This window comes from Brassica napus, chromosome A9 (assembly GCF_020379485.1).
Source record: "Brassica napus cultivar Da-Ae chromosome A9, Da-Ae, whole genome shotgun sequence".
Taxonomy (NCBI): Eukaryota; Viridiplantae; Streptophyta; class Magnoliopsida; order Brassicales; family Brassicaceae; genus Brassica; species Brassica napus.
The window spans coordinates 17,348,232-17,368,231 of NC_063442.1; the positions used below are offsets into that span (position 1 = coordinate 17,348,232).

At 40.6% G+C, this 20,000-nt stretch overlaps 4 protein-coding genes across 7 annotated transcripts; 2 read left to right on the forward strand and 2 right to left on the reverse strand.

Moving 5' to 3' along the window:
• Positions 1-256: 256 nt before the first annotated feature.
• LOC125578099 lies at positions 257-3,105 on the forward strand. The gene is made up of 4 exons (XM_048740385.1): positions 257-264; positions 365-1,372; positions 1,633-1,762; positions 1,849-3,105. The coding sequence occupies exons 1-4, from the start codon at positions 257-259 to the stop codon at positions 3,103-3,105; spliced, it is 2,403 nt and encodes an 800-aa protein (XP_048596342.1).
• Positions 3,106-3,374: 269 nt separating this feature from the next.
• Positions 3,375-4,982, forward strand: LOC106366122 (short-chain dehydrogenase/reductase SDRA). Its single transcript, XM_013805679.3, has 6 exons — positions 3,375-3,649; positions 3,906-4,022; positions 4,098-4,232; positions 4,302-4,427; positions 4,507-4,608; positions 4,696-4,982. Exons 1-6 carry the CDS (start codon positions 3,512-3,514, stop codon positions 4,843-4,845), a joined length of 768 nt encoding a protein of 255 aa, XP_013661133.1. The 5' UTR covers positions 3,375-3,511; the 3' UTR covers positions 4,846-4,982.
• Positions 4,983-5,100: 118 nt separating this feature from the next.
• On the reverse strand, positions 5,101-14,145 carry LOC106362702 (uncharacterized ATP-dependent helicase C29A10.10c). Of its 4 annotated transcripts, none has more exons than XM_048740793.1 (6): positions 13,532-14,145; positions 12,755-13,301; positions 12,621-12,682; positions 6,353-6,823; positions 5,697-6,021; positions 5,101-5,617 (listed from the first exon to the last, which is right to left on the reverse strand). In XM_048740793.1, exons 1-6 carry the CDS (start codon positions 14,135-14,137, stop codon positions 5,133-5,135), a joined length of 2,496 nt encoding a protein of 831 aa, XP_048596750.1. In that variant the 5' UTR covers positions 14,138-14,145; the 3' UTR covers positions 5,101-5,132. The 4 variants fall into 4 exon arrangements, with proteins under 4 accessions (XP_048596750.1, XP_048596751.1, XP_048596748.1 ...); XM_048740794.1 differs by adding an exon at positions 12,471-12,477 and having other exon boundaries at positions 6,353-6,802; positions 12,682-13,301; XM_048740791.1 differs by adding an exon at positions 10,697-10,699 and having other exon boundaries at positions 6,353-6,836; positions 12,628-13,301.
• Positions 14,146-15,052: 907 nt separating this feature from the next.
• LOC106366121 (uncharacterized membrane protein At1g16860) lies at positions 15,053-17,705 on the reverse strand. Its single transcript, XM_048740795.1, has 4 exons — positions 16,805-17,705; positions 16,365-16,484; positions 16,046-16,257; positions 15,053-15,459 (listed from the first exon to the last, which is right to left on the reverse strand). Exons 1-4 carry the CDS (start codon positions 17,564-17,566, stop codon positions 15,267-15,269), a joined length of 1,287 nt encoding a protein of 428 aa, XP_048596752.1. The 5' UTR covers positions 17,567-17,705; the 3' UTR covers positions 15,053-15,266.
• Between the last annotated feature and the right edge of the window lie 2,295 nt (positions 17,706-20,000).

Sequence of the window (20,000 nt, forward strand, 5' to 3'; positions counted from 1 at the left end):
GGCTACTAAAGGTGACTTGAATACGAAGTATTATCATGCCTCAGTCAAGTATAATAGAGCTAGAAAGCAAATTACCAAGCTGAGGGATGAAATGGCCAAGATCATTTTTCGGAGGAAGCCAAGGGTGAAGTAGCCAGTGAATACTTTAGAAATCTGTTCAAGTCTACCAATGGCGGGGATTTCTCTCAGTTGTTTGAAGGGTTCTCGAGTCGTGTGTCGCCTAGTATGAATGAGTCCTTATCTAAGGAAGTGAGCAATGAAGAGGTAAAGGAAGCCGTTTTCTCAATAAAGCCGGGAAGCTCTCCTGGACCTGATGGGATGACGGGTCTCTTTTTTTTCAAAAATATTGGGAGATAATTGGCAGTCGTGTGACTTTGGAAGTTAATGATTTCTTTTCGTCCGGTACATTCCCATCTGATTGGAATTTCACTCATCTCTGTTTATTGCCGAAAATTGATGATCCGATCTTCATGTCTGACCTGAGACCTATCAGTCTATGCTCATTTCTATACAAGATCATCTCAAAGATTATGGTTTCTAGGCTGAAGCCATTGATGGCAGATATCGTGTCTCCAACGCAGTCTGCTTTCGTGGAAGAAAGACTTATAACTGATAATATCCTCATTGCACATGAGGTAATTCATGCGTTGAAAACCAATGAGCAGATGTCGTCGGGGTTTATGGCAATCAAACCAGACATGTCGAAGGCTTTCGACCGTGTTGAATGGGGTTACCTGCGTGCTCTGCTTCGAGCATTAGGGTTTGAAGAGAACTGGATTGAGAAGATAATGTTTTGTGTGTCAACGGTCAGATATGCTACCTTGATTAATGAAATTCCTTATGGCCCCATTCTTCCAGAAAGAGGGTTACGGCAGGGAGATCCAATGTCGCCGTTTCTTTTTGTGCTTTGCACTGAGGGTCTGATTCATTTGATGCACAAGGCAGTAGAGAATGGGAGCATACATGGAATTCAATTCTCAGAGGAAGGTCCGATGATTCATCATATGTTGTTTGCGGACGACTGTTTACTCATCTGCAAAGCGTCGTCGGAGCAGGCAAATAAGCTGATAGAGATTCTGCAAATCTATGAAAGTGCTACTGGGCAGTTAATCAATGTTGCAAAATCTGCCATCACTTTTGGAGTCAAGGTCAAAGACAATATCAAAGCTGAGATCAAGCAAATCACAGGTATTGAAAAAGAGGGTGGTACGGGTTCCTATCTAGGGTTGCCAGAGTGCTTCAGTGGGTCAAAGACGGAGATATTGGCTTACATCTATGACAGACTTAGGGATAGACTTTCTGGTTGGTTCGCTAAACTCCTATCACTGGGTGAAAGGAAATCCTTATCAAAGCAGTGGCAATGGCAATGCCTGTATACGCCATGTCTTGTTTTAAACTAACCAAGACATCTTGTGATAATCTCACCAAGGCCATGGCAGATTTTTGGTGGAATTCTTTGGAGCATAAAAGAAAGATGCATTGGTTAAGCTGGACCAAACTTTGCCTGGCAAAAGAACAAGGAGGTCTTGGGTTTAAAGATATTCAGAGTTTCAACCAAGCTCTTTTGGCTAAGCAAGCATGGAGAATCTTAAACCATCCTGACTCGTTGCTCGCGTGAGTTTTTAAAAGCAGGTATTTCAAAAGTACAGACTTTCTCTCGGCTAAGAATGGTCCAAGACCTTCTTATGCTTGGCGTAGCATTCAGTTTGGGAAAGATTTGCTGAGACAGGGTCTAAGAAAGCATATAGGAAATGGTGAGACGGTATCAGTTTGGGTGGATCGCTGGATTGAAGGCAATGAGAGAAGGCTCCCCTCATGAAGAACATTTTTGTCGACCTGTTGCTTAAGGTCAGTGATCTGATAGACCTTCAGAACAACTGCTGGAATATGGAAAAGCTTCAAGAGTTGTTTTATCAGGAAGATATCGATAGGATTATGTCTATGAAAACAGCTTTTGGGGAAGAAGACTATTGGGTATGGGTGCATAATAAAAATGGCAGCTATTCGGTGAAATCGGGCTATTGGTTTATCAACAATCTGTGCAGAAGAGAAGAGATCAGAGAAGCGGAATCTCGTCCTTCACTGAATGATCTGAAAGCTGATATTTGGAAACTACAAACAGCCCCTAAAATTAAATCTTTCTTTTGGAGAGCTGTTAGTAATGCAATTCCAGTGGGGGAAATTCTTGTGAAAAGGGGAATCAAAATGGACCCTTGTTGTCAGGATTGTGGTGCTCAAAGAGAGTCCATTAATCACATTTTATTCCAATGCTCCATTGCAAGACAAGTATGGGCTCTAGCCAATGTCCCGCACCCTCAAAATGGCTTCGATGAGGTATCTCATTTCTCTAACTTTCACACTCTGTTAGTGATGATGAAGAATAAAAATATTTCGGAGGAAGTGAGAAATGCAATCCCTTGGATAGTATGGTACTTATGGAAATACAGAAATGGTATCATCTTTGAAGCAAAGAAAGTATCAGCTTCTGATCTTGTGGTTAAAGTGTTGGAAGAAGCAGAATTTTGGTTGTTGGCTCAAAAGAATGAACAGCAGAGGGAGAAAGAAGAACATGAGGCAGGGATGGTTGTTATAAAGTCCTGGTCAGTTCCTCCGCGTGGATGGTTGAAAGGAAACATTGGAGTTGAGTGGAACAGAGTGCAAGCTAGGAGTGGAGCAGCTTGGGTGATTAGAGATGACAAAGGAAAGGTTCTTCTGCACAGTAGACGTGCTTTTTCCAATATTTGCTCTTTGGATGAAGCTAAATATCAAGCGCTTTTATGGTCGGTGGAATCCTTTCATTTCCACCATCTTAACAAAATCATAATAGCCTTAGATGATTCGACCTTCCCGAGCGTTGTCTTAAGACCAAAGGCTTGGCCAAGCTTCAGATGCCAATATATTGAGATTATGAAGAGGTTAGAAAAATTTGAGTGGTGGAGGTTGCAAAAAGAAGAAAGATCTTCCAATAGAGGAGCCTTCTTCATTGCTCAAAGTGTGATCAAAGGTGGCTATGCTCAGTCTTATGTAGCTGCTGGTGCTCCTTTTTGGCTTCTCCATCTCTTTCAGTATGAGGAATGCCTTTCCTCTATGGGTTTGGCCTCGTAGTGATGATATGCAAGGTGATTTTTTGGTAAGATCAAGACTGGTTTTATTTGATCTTTAGTTGAGGTTTTTTTGGGGTTTACTATAGCCAGTTTGTTGAAATAGTTGTATATGATGTTTTAATAGGTGGTTTGTTGTTCCTGTTGTAAATTTAACTTCCTTGCTCGTTTGAGCATAAAATGAAATCAATAGATGAAAAAAAAAAAAAAAAAAAAACATACGTGAAAATGGCATAAGTAGAAGTGGTCGTACACAAAAAAGAAAAACGCAGTACCAAAACGCGCTTGTTTTCACGAAACGTTTGAAAACGCAAACTCACAATAGTTAAGATCATCTCCCGTGGTTTACTCTATTTTTTCTTCTAAAATATTAAAATAGAGTAATCAAGTTAGCAAAGAGAGAGAGAGAGATGGAAGGGAAGAAGATAGGGAGGAGATTGGAAGGAAAGGTGGCGATAGTGACGGCTTCGACGCAAGGGATCGGCTTCGGTATCATCGAGCGTTTCGGTCTCGAAGGCGCTTCCGTCGTCGTTTCTTCCCGCAAACAGGTTTCGAAATTGATGATTCTCTCAAACCCTTCTTCATAGATCTTTGTTTTATTAGATTAGATTAGATTAGCTTATGTTGCTGAGTAGCGATAACTGTGTGTTTCAATCCTCGATTTGATCTGTTGTATTCACGAGATTTTGCTACTGTGTGATTGAATTGAAAGCTCTGACTATTATTAGAGAAAAGGAGTTTATTTGTGCTTTGTGGAAACTCGTAGCTTTGTATAGCCAACTTTTTATTGAGTCAAATGTGCAGGCAAATGTTGAGGAAGCAGTAGAAAAGCTCAAATCCAAAGGGATTGATGCTTATGGAATCGTCTGTCATGTTTCCAATGCTCAACATCGCCGTAATCTTGTCGAAAAGACTGTTCAGGTTAAACACATTTCTTTTGTTACTTCAAAGCTTAAATCATACTTGTAAAAGATCTCATTCGCTGTTTGGTTTCAGAAATATGGAAAGATTGATATCCTTGTCTGTAACGCGGCTGCTAATCCATCTACGGACCCAATCCTGTCCACTAAAGAAGCTGTCCTTGACAAGCTCTGGGAAATCAATGTCAAATCCTCTATTCTTCTCCTTCAGGTAAACCCTTTCCTTGTAATTTTGTGATGCAGAACAAACTAAAAGTGTTGGCTTTGTCTCTTATGTCAGGATATGGCTCCTCACTTAGAGAAGGGTTCTTCGGTTATCTTCATTACTTCCATCGCTGGCTTTCAACCACAAGGATCCATGGCTATGTATGGTGTCACTAAGACTGCTCTTCTCGGACTAACCAAGGTAATATCTCTTTTATGGTATCAGTGTCTTCCACATCTCATGACTCAATGATGATGACATTGAACATCATGTGTCTTAGGCTCTTGCTGCTGAGATGGGTCCAGACACACGTGTCAATGCGGTTGCACCAGGTTTTGTGCCCACACACTTTGCTTCTTTCATCACCGAGAACTCCCAAGTGGTAAAATGTTATTTAATATTGAAACTATTTGATTTGAGTTCATTATTGTATCTTAAAGTGATGGATTAACACTTGATCTATGCTTAGAGGGAAAGCATCGAAGAGAAGACTCTGCTTAACAGGTTGGGAACAACAGGAGACATGGCTGCTGCTGCGGCTTTCTTAGCATCAGATGATTCTTCTTACATCACCGGAGAAACTTTGGTCGTCGCCGGAGGAATGCCCTCAAGGCTCTAAACCAAGTAATAGTATAAGAAAACCCAATAATGAAATAGTCATTTTATTTTAAAGTTTTCACGAACTCAGATTTTAAGAACAAGAAAAGAAGTTATAATAATATATCATAAAACCATCAACCTACGTTTGGTACTTTATGCTAAAGCTTTCTCTTACTCTTACTCTTGGTCTATGCATCTATTACGTCTATATTAGTTACTTGTTCAGCAAGAAAATGATTCTGAATTTTAATTTAATACGTCCCTAGTTATCAAAGTTCACAACCCAAAAAAGATTTAAAAGAGCCATCAAGCATTCATTCTCCCTCTCCTGATCGAGAGAGATCCAAAACTAGAATACACATCCGACATGTCGACCTTGAGCATAGCATCATTCATGGCATCTCTTAGATTCTTGTCATCAATAGCATCATAGAAACAACCACGTCTCTTTGAGTCCCTTACGAGCTTTGTCCAAACCGAACCGCTCATGGTTAGAGTCCTCTCGTTCCCAACCACCCATAAGCAGTGCCTTGCACGAGTGAGTGCTACGTTGGCTCTTTGATGGTTACTGAGAAACCCTATTTTTCCATTACCGTTGCTTCTCACGGTTGATATGATGATCACATCTTCTTCTCCACCTTGAAACCCATCAACCGACCGAACATTCAAAGTGAAAAGCTGATCTGATACGTTATTGTACTTATCTCCGATCCTCTCCTGGATTGCTCTTATCTGACCTTTATAAGGTGAAATAACGCCAACGCTCATCTTTGTCTTCGTCTCACTTGACACTGTTTTAAAAGAAGAACACGTTACTGTTGATACTTGATTATATAAATAATAAAATGTTATATATACACATATATATACCTTTGAAAAGATTGGATATAATTTCGGAAATCACAGCGACCTCAACCATGTTCTTAGGACTATTCCCATCACCAAACTCTTCTTTCCCAAGTCCCACGTTGATGAACGAGAAAGAACCAAACATGTTCCCTTGAAGAAACCTCTTTTGATAGCCTCTTTCTTTAACAATGGCAGCATCAGAGATCTTCCCACCATAAAACTCCATGTTGGGGAAGAGACTTATAGAGGGATGCATACGGTACTGAACATCAAGCAAGTGTTTGTTGTGGCCAAGCAATACCAATCTCTCAAACAAGCTTCTCCCAAACTTAGCCTTCTCACACACCTACATGGATTACACGAGACTGTGTTTGGTAAAATACGTTATGTGCTTTCTCAAAAAAAAAAAACCTTTTTGTATAAAATATTTAACATCGTGTCACAGAATCGGTTCTAAGATTTTTGGAGGTAATAAACTATCTAGTAATTGTTTATATTTTTTTTACAAGTTTGAAGACCTATGTATATGTAAATCTTTTTAAAAACTTTGAAGGCCATAGACTAATGCTTCATTTGCCTATGCTCAGTAGTCAGTACCAGCCTTTGTTAATTGTTATGTATGTGTAAACATAGTCATAAGTCTATATATATATTGCTTGGAATAAGAAGGAGAGTACCTCGCTTTGTACCATAGCTGGTAGCTGAAGCTCATCACCTATTAGAACAACATGGCGCAGGCCCTGAAGTTGCAATGCAGCAACTGATTCACATTCTTTAAGTTGAGCTGCCTCGTCAACTACAAGTAGTTCTATAGATCCTGTCCTTTCAACGGTCATTTGAGAAGCACCAGAGGCAGTGCAGAAGATTATGCATGCATTTTGTAGGCAAAATCTCATCCCATCCTCGTTTTCCAACAAGGTTGGAATCCTAAAACGTTTTGGAAGCAAACGTAGAGGCTCCAGGCAATAAAGTACGAAGCTTCTAATCTCAAAATCATGTTTGGATGAGTTCTTCTTAAGGAAAGACCTAGCATTATGAAGAGCTTGACGGGCTGTAATCGTTTTCTTCACATCAGTAGATGATATAAAAGACTTAGGCAGATGTGTGTACATATCCACCACATGATCCTCCATATGATCCATCACCTTGTCCAGTTCTTGGCTTAAAATATGAAACTCTTTTTTTTTGCTAAACTGTAAATATCATAAATGAAGAAAAGATTTTACAAAAGTATCATCTTTGGTCTGAACCAACTTGGCAAAAAGAAAGAAAAAACAAGCTGGTTCAACAAACTAACTAGAGACTAGGGACTCATCTAATCCACATAGCCATAAGATCTCTGAATTTCTTGTTCTCCCTCCTCGAAGAGATCACATTTCTCAATTCCTTATCAATACTTCTGAAGACTGCCTCTGCGGGTAGAGAAGTCTGATTATGAATCAAGTTATTCCGCTGTTTCCAGAGATGAAATACCACCGTTTGCGTTGCTAGCTTCCTGAGCAGAGATAGTCTCATTGATGCAGGGGCTCGGATCCAAGAGAGCAGCTCAGCCCAGTCACTGAATGGAGAAGTAGGTGGGTGGCATCTATGGAAGACGTTTCTCCACACATCAAGACTGTACTCGCAGGTCAAAAATAAATGCTCCCTGGTTTCGGGATCTTTTGAGCAGAAGGAACATAGAGGTGAGATTGGGAGTCCCCACGTACTAAGCCTTGCCTTTGTTGGCAGCCTATCATAATTGGCAGTCCACATTGTGAATGCATGCTTCGGAACTGATCCCTTGAACCAGACGACATCGTGCCAATTTTGAATCATCTGCCGTGGCCTCAAAGCTTCCCAAGTGGCAGAGGAGCTGAAAACATGAGAAGGAGAATCATCAGCAATCCATTCATAGCCATCATCAATATCATGAGACAAAGGAAGTTCTATAGTAGTAAGATATGAGTGTAGATCAACTTCCTGTTGAGATCGAGGATGAGGGAGAGACCATGTTAAGCCTCTGGCAACATCAGCTACTACCGCCTCTATCCTGACTCTTAAAGCTCTTGGACCAAGAGGACCTAGGTGCGTGATCAACTGACCCAAAGGTGTCCACGCATCAAACCAGAAACTTGTTGCTTGACCGTTACCAATCACAGGTTTGCAGAATCTTATCGCGAGAGGTCTGAGCTTTAGCAATCTCTTCCATGCCCATGAGTCAGTCTGGACTGCTTCAATAGACCAAAAAGACTGTGAAGATAAATGGATGTCGCGGTGCCAGTCAGCCCAGAGCGAAGAGGAATTAGAGAGCAGTATCCAGATGAATTTTAGACACAATACTTGGTTCCAGACAGAGAGATTACGAAGACCCAACCCGCCTTCCTGCTTAGGTAAACATACAGTTGACCACGCAACCTTTGCAATGCCTCTCCTTTCAATGTTTCCAGACCAGAGGAAACGGGAACAAAGCGATTCAATGATCTTAATGCAACCCTTAGGAAGCATGAAGGCTGAGCACCAGAAGTTGATGATACCAAATATTACCGTTCTCAACAGTTGTAGTCTTCCCGCAAAGGAGAGGGTCTTGACAGACCACGCCCGGAAGCACTTCGTGACTTTGTTGACAAGCGGAGAATACTCCGAAATTTTAAGCTTACGTGACATCAACGGGAGCCCAAGATAGCGGATGGGGAAAGCACCAGATGGGAATCCATAGTCCACTAGAGAAGAGGATTCCCTTTGGTCCAAACCCGCGGTGAATAGCTCCGTCTTTGTAGTGTTCATGGACAAGCCCGACCATGAAGCAAAGTCATCCAAGCATTCAGCTATACCATGTAGGCTGTTACTGCTTCCGTCAAAGAAGATCATAACATCATCAGCAAACATTAGGTGAGATATCTTCACATTCTCTGTTCGCGGATGGTAGCCAATATTACCAGCATCAAATCTAGCAGTGAGAAGCCTTGAAAGACATTCCATAGCAAGAACGAAGAGATATGGGGACAAAGGATCCCCCTGTCTTATTCCTTTAGTGCTGTTAAAAAATCCACCTAGAGCGCCATTTATGGAAATGGAGAAAGATGCAGTGGAGAGGCATTCCTCAATTAATCTGATGTAGCTTTCAGGGATGGCCAGAGCACGAAGAGTTGCAAGGATAAAATCCCATCGCACACAATCGAAAGCTTTCCTGAGGTCGACTTTTAACATGCCACGAGGTGAGATGTTTCGCGTGTTGTATCCATTAACCAAATCGGTGGCAAGCAATACATTCTCAGCCAAGAGTCTTCCAGGGAGGAAAGCTGATTGCGACTTAGAAATCATCAGGGGAAGTATCTCTTTGAGTCTAGAGGCGAGCAGCTTCGAGATTACTTTATAGACCGTATTTAAGCAAGAGATGGGCCTGAATTCTGAGGGATGGGACGCATTGGGGATCTTAGGGATAAGGGCAAGAGCTGCTGAGTTCCACTGTTTAAGAAGGCAGCCAGAGTTGAAGAATTCTAGAATTGCTTCAGTCACCTCCGGGCCAATTATCTCCCACGTAGCTATAAAGAATTCTGCAGAGTAACCGTCGGGTCCACCGGTTTTGTTTCTGGGCAGTGAGTAGAAGGCCTCTTTGATGTCCTCTTTAGTAAACTGTTTATCAAACCCAGCAACCTGCTCCTCAGAACATCTAAAATCGAATAGGAGATCAAGATCACTTTGAATAAACATCGATTGAGAGGCTTCACTTCCCAAAAGCTTCGAGAAGTAATCAACACAGAGCTGCTGAATACCCTCCTGCGACTCAATTCGTTCCCCTACGTCTGAATTCAGGAAATGGATATGATTTATGGCTTGTCTGGTCGCTGCATACCTGTGAAAGAGCCTGGAGTTTCCATCTCCAAAAGCCAACCAATTTATCCTTGACCTCTGGAAAAAGAACGCTGCTTCAGCAGAAGACAGATCCTCCCATTCTTTTAAAGCCTGAATTTCAGCAGAAGCATTCATCGTTGAGGGGGAAGATAACAAGATTTCTTGCGCTTGGATAAGCTTTTCATGAGCTTCAGCCGTTTTCTTCTCAATACCGGAGTAGTTTAGACGACTGAAATCCTTGATGCACTTCTTGAGTAGTTTAAGCTTTTTGGAGACTCTGTACATTGCAGAACCGGTGACGCTGAAAGAGAACCAGTTGACGCAGACCATTTCCCTGAACCCCGGGCTCTTTATAAGGAAGTTGTAAAATCTGAAAGGTTTCTTAGCTCTAGCGCGCTCTGGATCGAGTGAGATTGAGATGACTGCATGATCTGAGAACTCCGGGCTACCGAAGAAGGCAACCGAGGAGGGAAAATTGAAGTACCAGTCGTCATTCACCAGGCATCTGTCGAGCTTTTTTGCGATAGGTGAATTCTTCTGCTTGTTCCACCAAGTAAATGAAGTGCCTCTGAAGTTAAGGTCTTCGACATTAGCATTTAACAGGCACTGGCTGAAGTCCCGCATTCTCTTATCCAGGTTCAGTGACAGCGGTTTAGAGTGCTCTGCAGGTTCTCTAATTTGGTTAAAGTCTCCCATGATCATCCAAGGCTTGGAGCTCACGGCCTGCGAAGAAGCTAAGGAAGAGATTTCTGCCCAAAGATTAGTACGCTCATCAACATCATTAGAAGCATAAATGACAGAGATAATAAAATTTGATTGAGAGGAGGCCCAATTAATCTCGACAGTGATCATCTGAAGAGATTTGGAGATAACAGTTACCAAAATCGAGGGATGCCAAATGATCCAAATTTTACCCAACGGCGAGAAATCATAGTTGTGATCAGCAGACCATCCTGGGAATATATCCGAAACAAACTTATTTAACTTGAGCTGCTTCACATGCGTCTCAAGCAAAGCACCAAAAAGAGGAGAGTTCTTCCTAAACCATCTTCGTAATCCGCTGCGGTGACTGTATTTATTTAAACCGCGTATGTTCCAGCAAAAAAGATCAGTCGACATAAAAACTAATTTGTTTTGGGGCCCCTGCCCCGGTTTCCTTTCTTCCCTGAAAAACGTTTCTTGTTTCGCACAACCTCAAAATCAGGTTCGAGTCTGCTGAATTCACCCTCTTCCAACTCTGAGTCAGTGGACTCAACATCCGATGAATCAGGCTGAACGTCTGAGTGAGAGGACCTGGAGATACCTGAGTTACTTCTATTGATTGAAGGAAGAAGGTAGCTCGCCGAGGCGCTGGTCTCCCCCCTGACTATGTCCTTAGTAGTGCCCAGCTTGGTTTGATGTGGAAACTCCCGCATCGGCGTCAGCGTTTGATTTGGCTGAGGAGGAATCACTGGTGAAGACTGTTCAGCAGGGAGGTCCTTTGAAGGGACCGGTGCAGCATTTGGTGGATTAACCAGGACCCAATTCATCTTGTCTTTAGACCTCCCTCTCCTTGTTTTCTTACCTTTAGGCTCCTGTGTCTCTTGATTGTCGTGTCTGACATGTCTCTCTTGCTTTGATTTTTGAGTACATTTCGCACGCACATGCTCAGTCGAGCCGCATAATGTACAGGTCTTTGGAGCTTTCGGACAACGTCTCGTTGCGTGCCCAATTTCTTTACAGATGTCGCATACTGGAGGCATCCAAGGGCTGGAGACCAGCACCCTACTGATTTCTCCCGAGTCGAACTGTACGTTGACTGCTTCGGGGAGGGGCTTCCTAGGATCGATGATAGTGAACACCTTGGCGACCTCTAAGTTAGTTTTGTTCGCTGTCATGGGGTGTAGAAACTTCGGATGACCCACCAGTCCAGCAATGCGCTCTAGACCGTCCTCATTAAAGAACTGAAGAGGGACTTTTCTCAGTTCCAGCCAGATGGGGGCTGAAGTGAGCTCGGGCTTGGTAGGTACAACACCAGGTTCCCATTTGTCTACAAACATGGTTTGTCCTTCGATCTGCCATAGTTTCTGCTTAATCACCCTGGCTCGGGTCGCTACGTTTGGAATCCGGAATAGGAAAGCGAAGCCCTCCATTTTTGAGACCGCAATGTCACGATACTGCTTGCTCCATCCCCTAGTGCGACGCGCTTGGCGATTTACCCACCGTGACTCAAACAGCTTCTCACCGGCGTCTCATCAGGCGTCGGCTTCTCGCCCAATCATCTGCTCCGTCTCCGTCGCCCCCGAGGGAGATGAAGAAGAAGAAACCAAAGAAATCCTCGCCCACGAAGACTTCTCCGAAGAATTCTCCGGTGAAATCGTCTCCCCCACCAATCAACGTCCCTGAGAAAGATCCCATCTTTGTGGTCGACAGCGAAGTTTCCGATGCCCAAATTGACTCCACAGTCGAGGCGGTTGCTCAACTCCCTGTCAATCACCCAGATCTGACCCCTCAGTCCGAAGCCTCTCCGTCAGCGAAGAGTGTGATCGCCGAGCAATCAGCAGATCCTTCTTCAGCCATTGATGAAGAGCCCACCAACAACCAGCCTGAGTCGAGCTCTAAGGATCTTCCCCCGAGCTCCTCTGCAACATCCTTTCTAGAAGCTTCCAAACCCTTCGAGGGTCAAGATCCTTCTGAAGCAACTACAAATCTAGCTACTGCTGATGCCAATATCATTCATGTGAGCTCGCAACAAGCAAATGAAAAGAACCTTCCCTCGGTCAACGATCTCAGGGGGATCCTCACAGACAAAGTGACAAAGGAAGCTAACTCTGTTTTAAACGTCGAAACGACAAAGGAAACAAGCCCTGGAAGTTCGCCACCTGTAGGAAGTCAAACATCGCAAGATGTAGATACGACTCCACCTAAAGATACTTGGTGTGATCATGCTAAAGGAGTGAAGCGCCTCTCAAAAAAGGGAGAAGCTTTCACTCTTCCTTCAGGGGAAGCTTGTATTAAGATCCCAAATTCTGTCATTGAGAAGAACAGGAAGGCCTGGGAACCATTTGTGCTTGGTCAGTTCTACTCCGACCCACCTTCTCAAGGTACTCTCCACAACATTGTGAATGGAAAAATATGAAACTCTTTCTTTATAAACTCTCCAAATGTATGAATCTTTTCTTTATTCTTATCCAACTCTTGGCTAGATCCATAAAACATCTTCTTAACGAACTCTCCAAATGATTCAAGAAAGCTTCTCTTGTCTTCACCTTTCTTCTTTTCGCTTGACAAGACATATGCCTTGTAATTAGACTCAGCCTTCTCAAGAAAATCTATGAAAGAACTCAAACTCAATTCCCATCCAGACAATAACAGTGACAGTTTACTCAGTTTACTGATCCGATGCTCGAGAAACACATCGAGGAGATCATTGTTCTTGCTGTCTATCCCCATTCTAACTCGGTTTCCGGATAAAACGATATTCCCTAGACCGTACGTAGAATGACCTGGGGGAGAAGATTCTTTAACCGATGCCAATAGCCTCGATGCAACTCCAACCACAGCTGTGTTTGTAGGAGCGCACACGACTGTTTTGCAACCTAAGTTGAGAAGGGCAAAGAGAAGAGTAGCGACCGTCTTTGTCTTGCCTGTACCGGGTGGTCCCCATATCAGTTTCACACTAGTCTTCTCACTAAAACTCCTTGTTTCCAAGCAACTCAAAACTGCAGATTCTTGAGAAGCGTTTAAGTTCGTTGAACGTATTATATCCGTTACATTATTCCCCCAAGTCCTAGAAGAAACAGAGTGATCTGTATCCTGAAGTACAAAAATATGTTAAACAAAAAAAAGGTTAAAACATGTTATAAAATAATGGCAAATATTCTTTGTATTTTATAAAATATAGTTTGAACTTTAATTTAAACTCAAGAATAAAATATAGTTTGAACTTCAATTTAAACTAAGAAAAACTGAACTAGAAGATATATCTTTTCAATATACCAAATAATAACTTGGGGCTCAAGGCAATGTAATTTTTTATTACATACCTCGGTATTAGCCTGAAGAACACTCTTGATGAGACTCATGTTCCCACCTTCGTAATGCAAAGCTTTCCAGATACGAGTGTTAGTGGTCAAAGTCATGAGAAAAACACCAGAGCCAAATGGAAACCTCTCATCAATGGATATGGATACAGAACAGTGAACAGAGAAGTGTGTCTCATCTTCAACAGAGAACACATACGCAAGAACCAGTGGGTTCAAGTCGTTAACGCTTCTTGGCCTTCCTGCTTCTGTGAGAGCAATGAGGTCTCCGCATTTCGGCTCATAGATTGTGTTGTTTCTTTCTACATCAACTCCCTTTAGTGATATATTGAAATGGTTTGATCTTCTACTAGTTTCTTTGATTGTCCTTGCCTCCACGGAACGTATGTAGAAGACAGGTGCTTTTGATAAAGATCCCAAGCTTGAGCACAACTCTGTTCGTGTTTCCTCTAATAGGTGAGGAACGAAGCAGTTAAGGTACTCATCAACGGACCAGAACTTCTCCGGTATCGTCCTTATACGTTCCTTGAAGATGTCTTTGTTGAGAATCTTTTGGAGTGACCAAGAGAAGACTTCATTAATCAGACTTTTGTTCTCTTCCCTCTCCATGTTATTGAATCTTTCTGCAACATAATAACAAAGAGAAACGTTAGTTATGTTCGTAGTTAGCAGTTTATGTATTATAGTAGAACATAACTACACAAATACGTAACTTGACGTAAATGATGAGAAGGAAGCAACAAAGAAAAACGACAATGAAGAGTACAAATCTGGCTTATCGGTTTACTTAAGCAGACGAAGGCGAAAGGTTAAAGAGAATGTTGAAATGATCTGTAATTTCAACAATACCAAGAAAATATTGTTAATAGAATTTGATTTTCTTTAGATTTTCCACGATGGCATATGAAGCTACGACAGCACTTTGCATGCATAAATAGTATTTTGGCATTTTACATTTTAACATTATTTCGTTTAAACCTGTTAATTTGAAATATCATCAGTGTTTCTTGATTTACGAGAAGCTATAATTACTAAGGGAAGAAGAAAGGTCGAGAACTTAAAAGAATTAAGCATTCATGATGAGACACCATTTGTCTGCTTTCTGGTCGTCTTGTTTATATAAATTTATCACCATCATTGATTTATTTTATAATTACTCTAAAATACTTAACAAAATATAACTCATCTATTATGAAAAAGGAAACATATAAGCCATATTAAAAATATTCTTCTACTATATATCATGGCTCCATTCATGAGGGAAGCTGCATAGATTAGTAGTTATAGATAGGTCATGAAATAATATAGTTTCAAAAGACACAATGAGTGTTGCAGCATATAAATATTACACATACTTGTTCTGAAATATCATTTTAAGAGTAATATTTTCATTTTGTCTGGACCAATTGTCGTTCCCAAAATAGTGATTTGAGCGTCATATGAACTTTGGAAACAGTACACTAGTGTGTCAAAACACAAGCTTAATGCCCCAAAAGTATCCTAGTTGCCTTTAAGCTAGTACGGTGGTAGAAAATTTCAATTTTACATTTGAAGCTTTTAATGTACACAGAACATAACCCCATCAAAAGAGGCAAAAACTCATATGATGACAGTACATGGTTTCCTTTTCATTTCTTCTGTTTTAGGGCCTAACTCTTGGCTATACAACACATATATATATATAGGATCTACAGAATATAACAGATAAGCAAAACATACGTAATTATGTGTATGTATTTCAGACTGGAATGACATCAGCATTCTGATTCTCGTCACATGTAATGATTAGGCCTTCCACGTAAGCTGGGAAGAGGCAATGCCACCATTTGCAGCCAGTGGCGACTGATTCTGCTGGAGGAATGATCATCAGAACATTGTCATGACGCCTCACCATTCCCATCACACTTACGGTGCTTCCTTCTTTTATATATCTGATCAACAAAATTATATTATCAAAATCAATTAAAAATTGGCAAGAACTGAAAAATACATGATTATCACTTATCTGTGAGAGAGCGAGAGACCAACACTTTTTCTGGTTATTTTAAGGGTAAATTCAAGTAGAAATATCCTTCTTTTGTAATAAAGCTGTGCACTTTAACAGTGTTTCTGTTCTAAAAAGTGTTAAAAGCACCAAGAAGATTCTTCCTTTGAACTAAAGCTATTTACTTTGACAACATCTCTGTTCTAAAAAAGGGTTTAAAGTACCAGGAAGATTCTTCCTTTGAATTAAAGCTATATTATCTTTTACAATTTCTTTCTTCTTTGGTTCTGAAAAGGGTTAAAAGCACCAGCTAGATTCTTCCTTTGAAAAAAAGCCATGTACTGTTAATGGTTGACCGACTTCTATGTACCTTTCTCGTTAGGGGTAAAAGTCAACGCTTGAATTGTTTCAATGTTCAAATGGGTTTTTAAAAGGTCATATGTTGCCAAAAGGATTTAGCTATGACGTAAACTTTGTAATTAATTTCATAATAGTCTAATGATCAAACAGAAAGGAAATCAATAAAAGCATACCCTTCTTTGAGACGCATGGCACGGCTATCATTGGAAAGGCTACGATCCGCCAACCATTGTAGAAAGCTTGGAGACAAATCCTTAGTCTGCGCGGTTACATTAGCCACTGTCTCCGGTATGACAAACGGAGACACTTTTGATCCGTATCCTGCTTTAACAAGTGCTCTCAATCCGGACTGAAAGTCAGAGATGTAAAAATCCGAAACATATCTCTGCCACACAAACAAATAAACACACAATAACCATCTCAAATATTAAAGATGGAACCACTTGAATGAGATTTACTATTATAGAGATATTAAAAAAAAGAATCTGAAACCTCGGCATGTCTAGATCCCCATGAACACCCTTTGTACTCATACAATTCTGTAGATACATAAACACATCTCGGTATCTTTTGGTATGAAGACTCGAGCGGGGTACTTCCACACGTTACAACCTTCAAACATAAACGTAAATGATCACTCAACACAGCACTTGATCACTTAAAAGACCGATTAAATTATTACCATATCAAGAAGAGTAATGTATCCTCAAGTGGCATTGTCTTTAGCTAAGTTTAGTCTCACTAAACTAAGCCCATGATCACTAAAATGGCAATGAATATGACATTCTAACTAATCAGCTGATTCATTAACTTGCTTTAATCATTAGATAACCAATTAGCTAACCGAAGACAGAAACAAGTTGGTACAAAGATCAAATCTTTTACTATAATTAGAAAGACCCAAAGAAGTTGAACTACTCAAGAAAACTTACTCCTGTAACCTTGATGAACTGTCCATCAATGGCGCCTCTAAGAACAGCATTTGGGTAGTTTTTGATGAAACCCAACAACCCTCTTCTTCTCCAAACGCAGTTCCACACGAAAACCACGACGGCCGGAACAATAGCCGCCGCAATGGCCACGATAATCAGTGGCTTCTTCACCGCAACGGCTAAAAACGTCCCAATGAGTAACGCAGTCGCCGCAACTACAACCACCGCCCAAACTAGAGCCTTTGGTACTTTAAACCCGACCCGAACCGGGTCAGAGTTCAGAACCGTAACGGCGGATCCGTACTTGGGTTTGGTCGACGGCCTTAGATTACTCGTTTGGTGATGATGATCCAACGGACCTGACCTCCTTGACCCGGACCCGATTTGACCGGACGAATTGAGCGGACCGGAGGTGATTAAACCGGTCGGCTGAAGCTGAGAGAGAGGACCTGAGGATTTTCTAACCGGACCCGATTGGGATCCGGATCGGACGGGTCCACTGTTTGGGTTCGAAGACGCTGCGGAGGAGGAGTGGACACGTGTCGGCGGCGGTCTGGCTGCTCCGCCGCCGTGGAAGGAAGTGGGATCGGCGAAGGAGATGTCGAACATCCTCCCGAGCTCGCCGGATTTCTTGATGTCGCCGCCGGTGTAAGGCATAGCACGAGCCGCCATTGTCGGTGGTCGTGTCTCCTTGGGTTGCTCGAGTTTGCCGGAAACGTAGAGTCCGCTCGGAAGCTGATGGGATTGTAATCGACTCGCCATTGCTAGAGAGAGAGAGAGAGAGAGAGAGAGAGAGAAAGGAGAAATGTAGAGACTTTTTTTGTACTTTCTCTTTCCTCTGGGTTTGTGATTTTTGGAAGAGAGAGAATGTGAAGCAGTGTTAAAGTGTTTTGAGTGGCAGTGAAGATGTAAGAGAAAGAAAAGGAGAGTGACGTACTTGCAATGACGGTTTTAGCCCTGAATGTTTTTAGTATGTCGCAATTTTTTGTTTTTTATTTAACAAAACGAAACTTCGACGAAGAGGTTTCCAAGAGGCTTTGATTGGTTCATGTGCCACACAAAGGCCCACATATTCGTTAATGTATTATGTTTTCTTACTTTTATGAGTCCCCACCTTTAAAGATTATTCGAAACTACCCCCTTTATATTGTAGCTTTTTCAATTATACCCAATATTTATTTTGAATGGAATCGTAGATTATAATGTTGATATCTCTCTTTCTGATGGAACAATCACTTTTTATCGTGATTAGTTTGAATCTCGTCAACACAAATTTGAATATCCTAAAAATGGTCCCAAACACGATATTTCGGTTAGTGTTGCTATGAGCACTTGTGAGTCTATTTTGAAAATGATTTGACATATATAATCCAGCATCCACATACGAGTATGCTTACAACCAGAGACTATATGGATTCCAATTGTTTGACATCAAGTGGAGGAAGAGAGTTATTGTTATTGTCAAATTATTATACAATGTATACACATTAATTACATGATCAAAATGATTGTATTGAACTATTTATATATAAGATCAACCAAATAACTCGATGAAGAAACTAAATTTAGATTTTAAATTGACTAGATGACATATATTAATTTAACAAAGACGAAATATATACTCTATTCGTTTTATATTAATTATCATTGTAGCATATAATTTTTTATTATAAAATAAAATAAATATTGTTTTATTTTATGGTTCTTATGTAATTTTTAAATTAATTTATAATTTTTGCCCTTAATTAAAATAATATAAAGAATATATGTTATGCAGTTTTAATGGTCATAAATTTAAACATTAAATTTTTTTTTTTGATTTGTACTTAAAACTTTAAAACGACACTTAATTTGAAACGAAAGAATATAAAGTTAATCGTTGCGTTGATATGACATGTAAGTTGTTCTTTTGCAAATTCAACTATATGTCAACGACTTCGAATATAAATTCTTAATATAATAAAAGAGTTATCTCCGCATGTGTTCATTTATATCACATTTATGTTGGTGTCAAGCTGTTACAAATACCATATACATATTCTAATTTATTTTCATAAAAGGTGTGGGGTGGTCACATTAAAGAAAAGTTGTGGGTATCATACTAACCAAAGAAGATTTGTTTTTATGGTTAAAGAAAAGATTTAAAGAAGAGCATGCAAATTCAATTTCAAAACTTCGATTCCCTCACATTTCACATTCGTTCATCATGATTCATATGCCCCCTCCATTATTTATCATGGGTCGACAGATCTAACGTCTCACATAAATTCCAAATTATCTCTTTCCCCACACAAACACAAAAGTTTTAAATTAAGAAAGGAATATAACCTCTTTACAAAAGCATCAAAATTTTCTTAATTTTTTGTGTTTACAAAAAATAACTAATTTTTAAAATTTACAAACATATATTTTCACTAATTATTATACAAACACGATTTACGAGGTTTGACCAGAATCTCGGAATAAAATCATGGACGACTTACATCTAAGTCATCGGGCGAACGACTGAATTGTAAGTTGTCTAGATATAATTAAATATTGAAGTTTTTTTTTCAATGACAAAACTAACTTACGACGATTTACATGTAAAACGCTGGGTTTTAATAAAATATTGATATTTCAATTTTACAGGAGACGGCTGAAAATAAGTCGTCTATGGAAGTCAAAATTTCGACAAAATCTAGTCAAATGCAAAATTAACCTAGGACAACTTACATGTAAGTCGTCTAGGTTCTTTGGAGATTTTTTTGTAACAAAAAAAAAGCAGACGATTTATATTTCAGTTGTCTCAGAAAACAGATTTCTTCACCCCCGGTCCGCCTTGGTGAGCACCGGTCGGCTTGTCTCTTCTGTCGGCGATACGCTCCTGGCCTTAACTGGCCGGGTCGTGCCTCCGGCGCTGTTACTTTGAAGAAATTAGAGTGCTCAAAGCAAGCCTACGCTCTGTATACATTAGCATGGGATAACATCATAGGATTTCGATCCTATTGTGTTGGCTTTCGGGATCGGAGTAATGATTAACAGGGACAGTCGGGGGCATTTGTATTTCATAGTCAGAGGTGAAATTCTTGGATTTATGAAAGACGAAAACAACTGCGAAAGCATTTGCCAAGGATGTTTTCATTAATCAAGAACGAAAGTTGGGGGCTCGAAGACGATCAGATACCGTCCTAGTCTCAACCATAAACGATGCCGA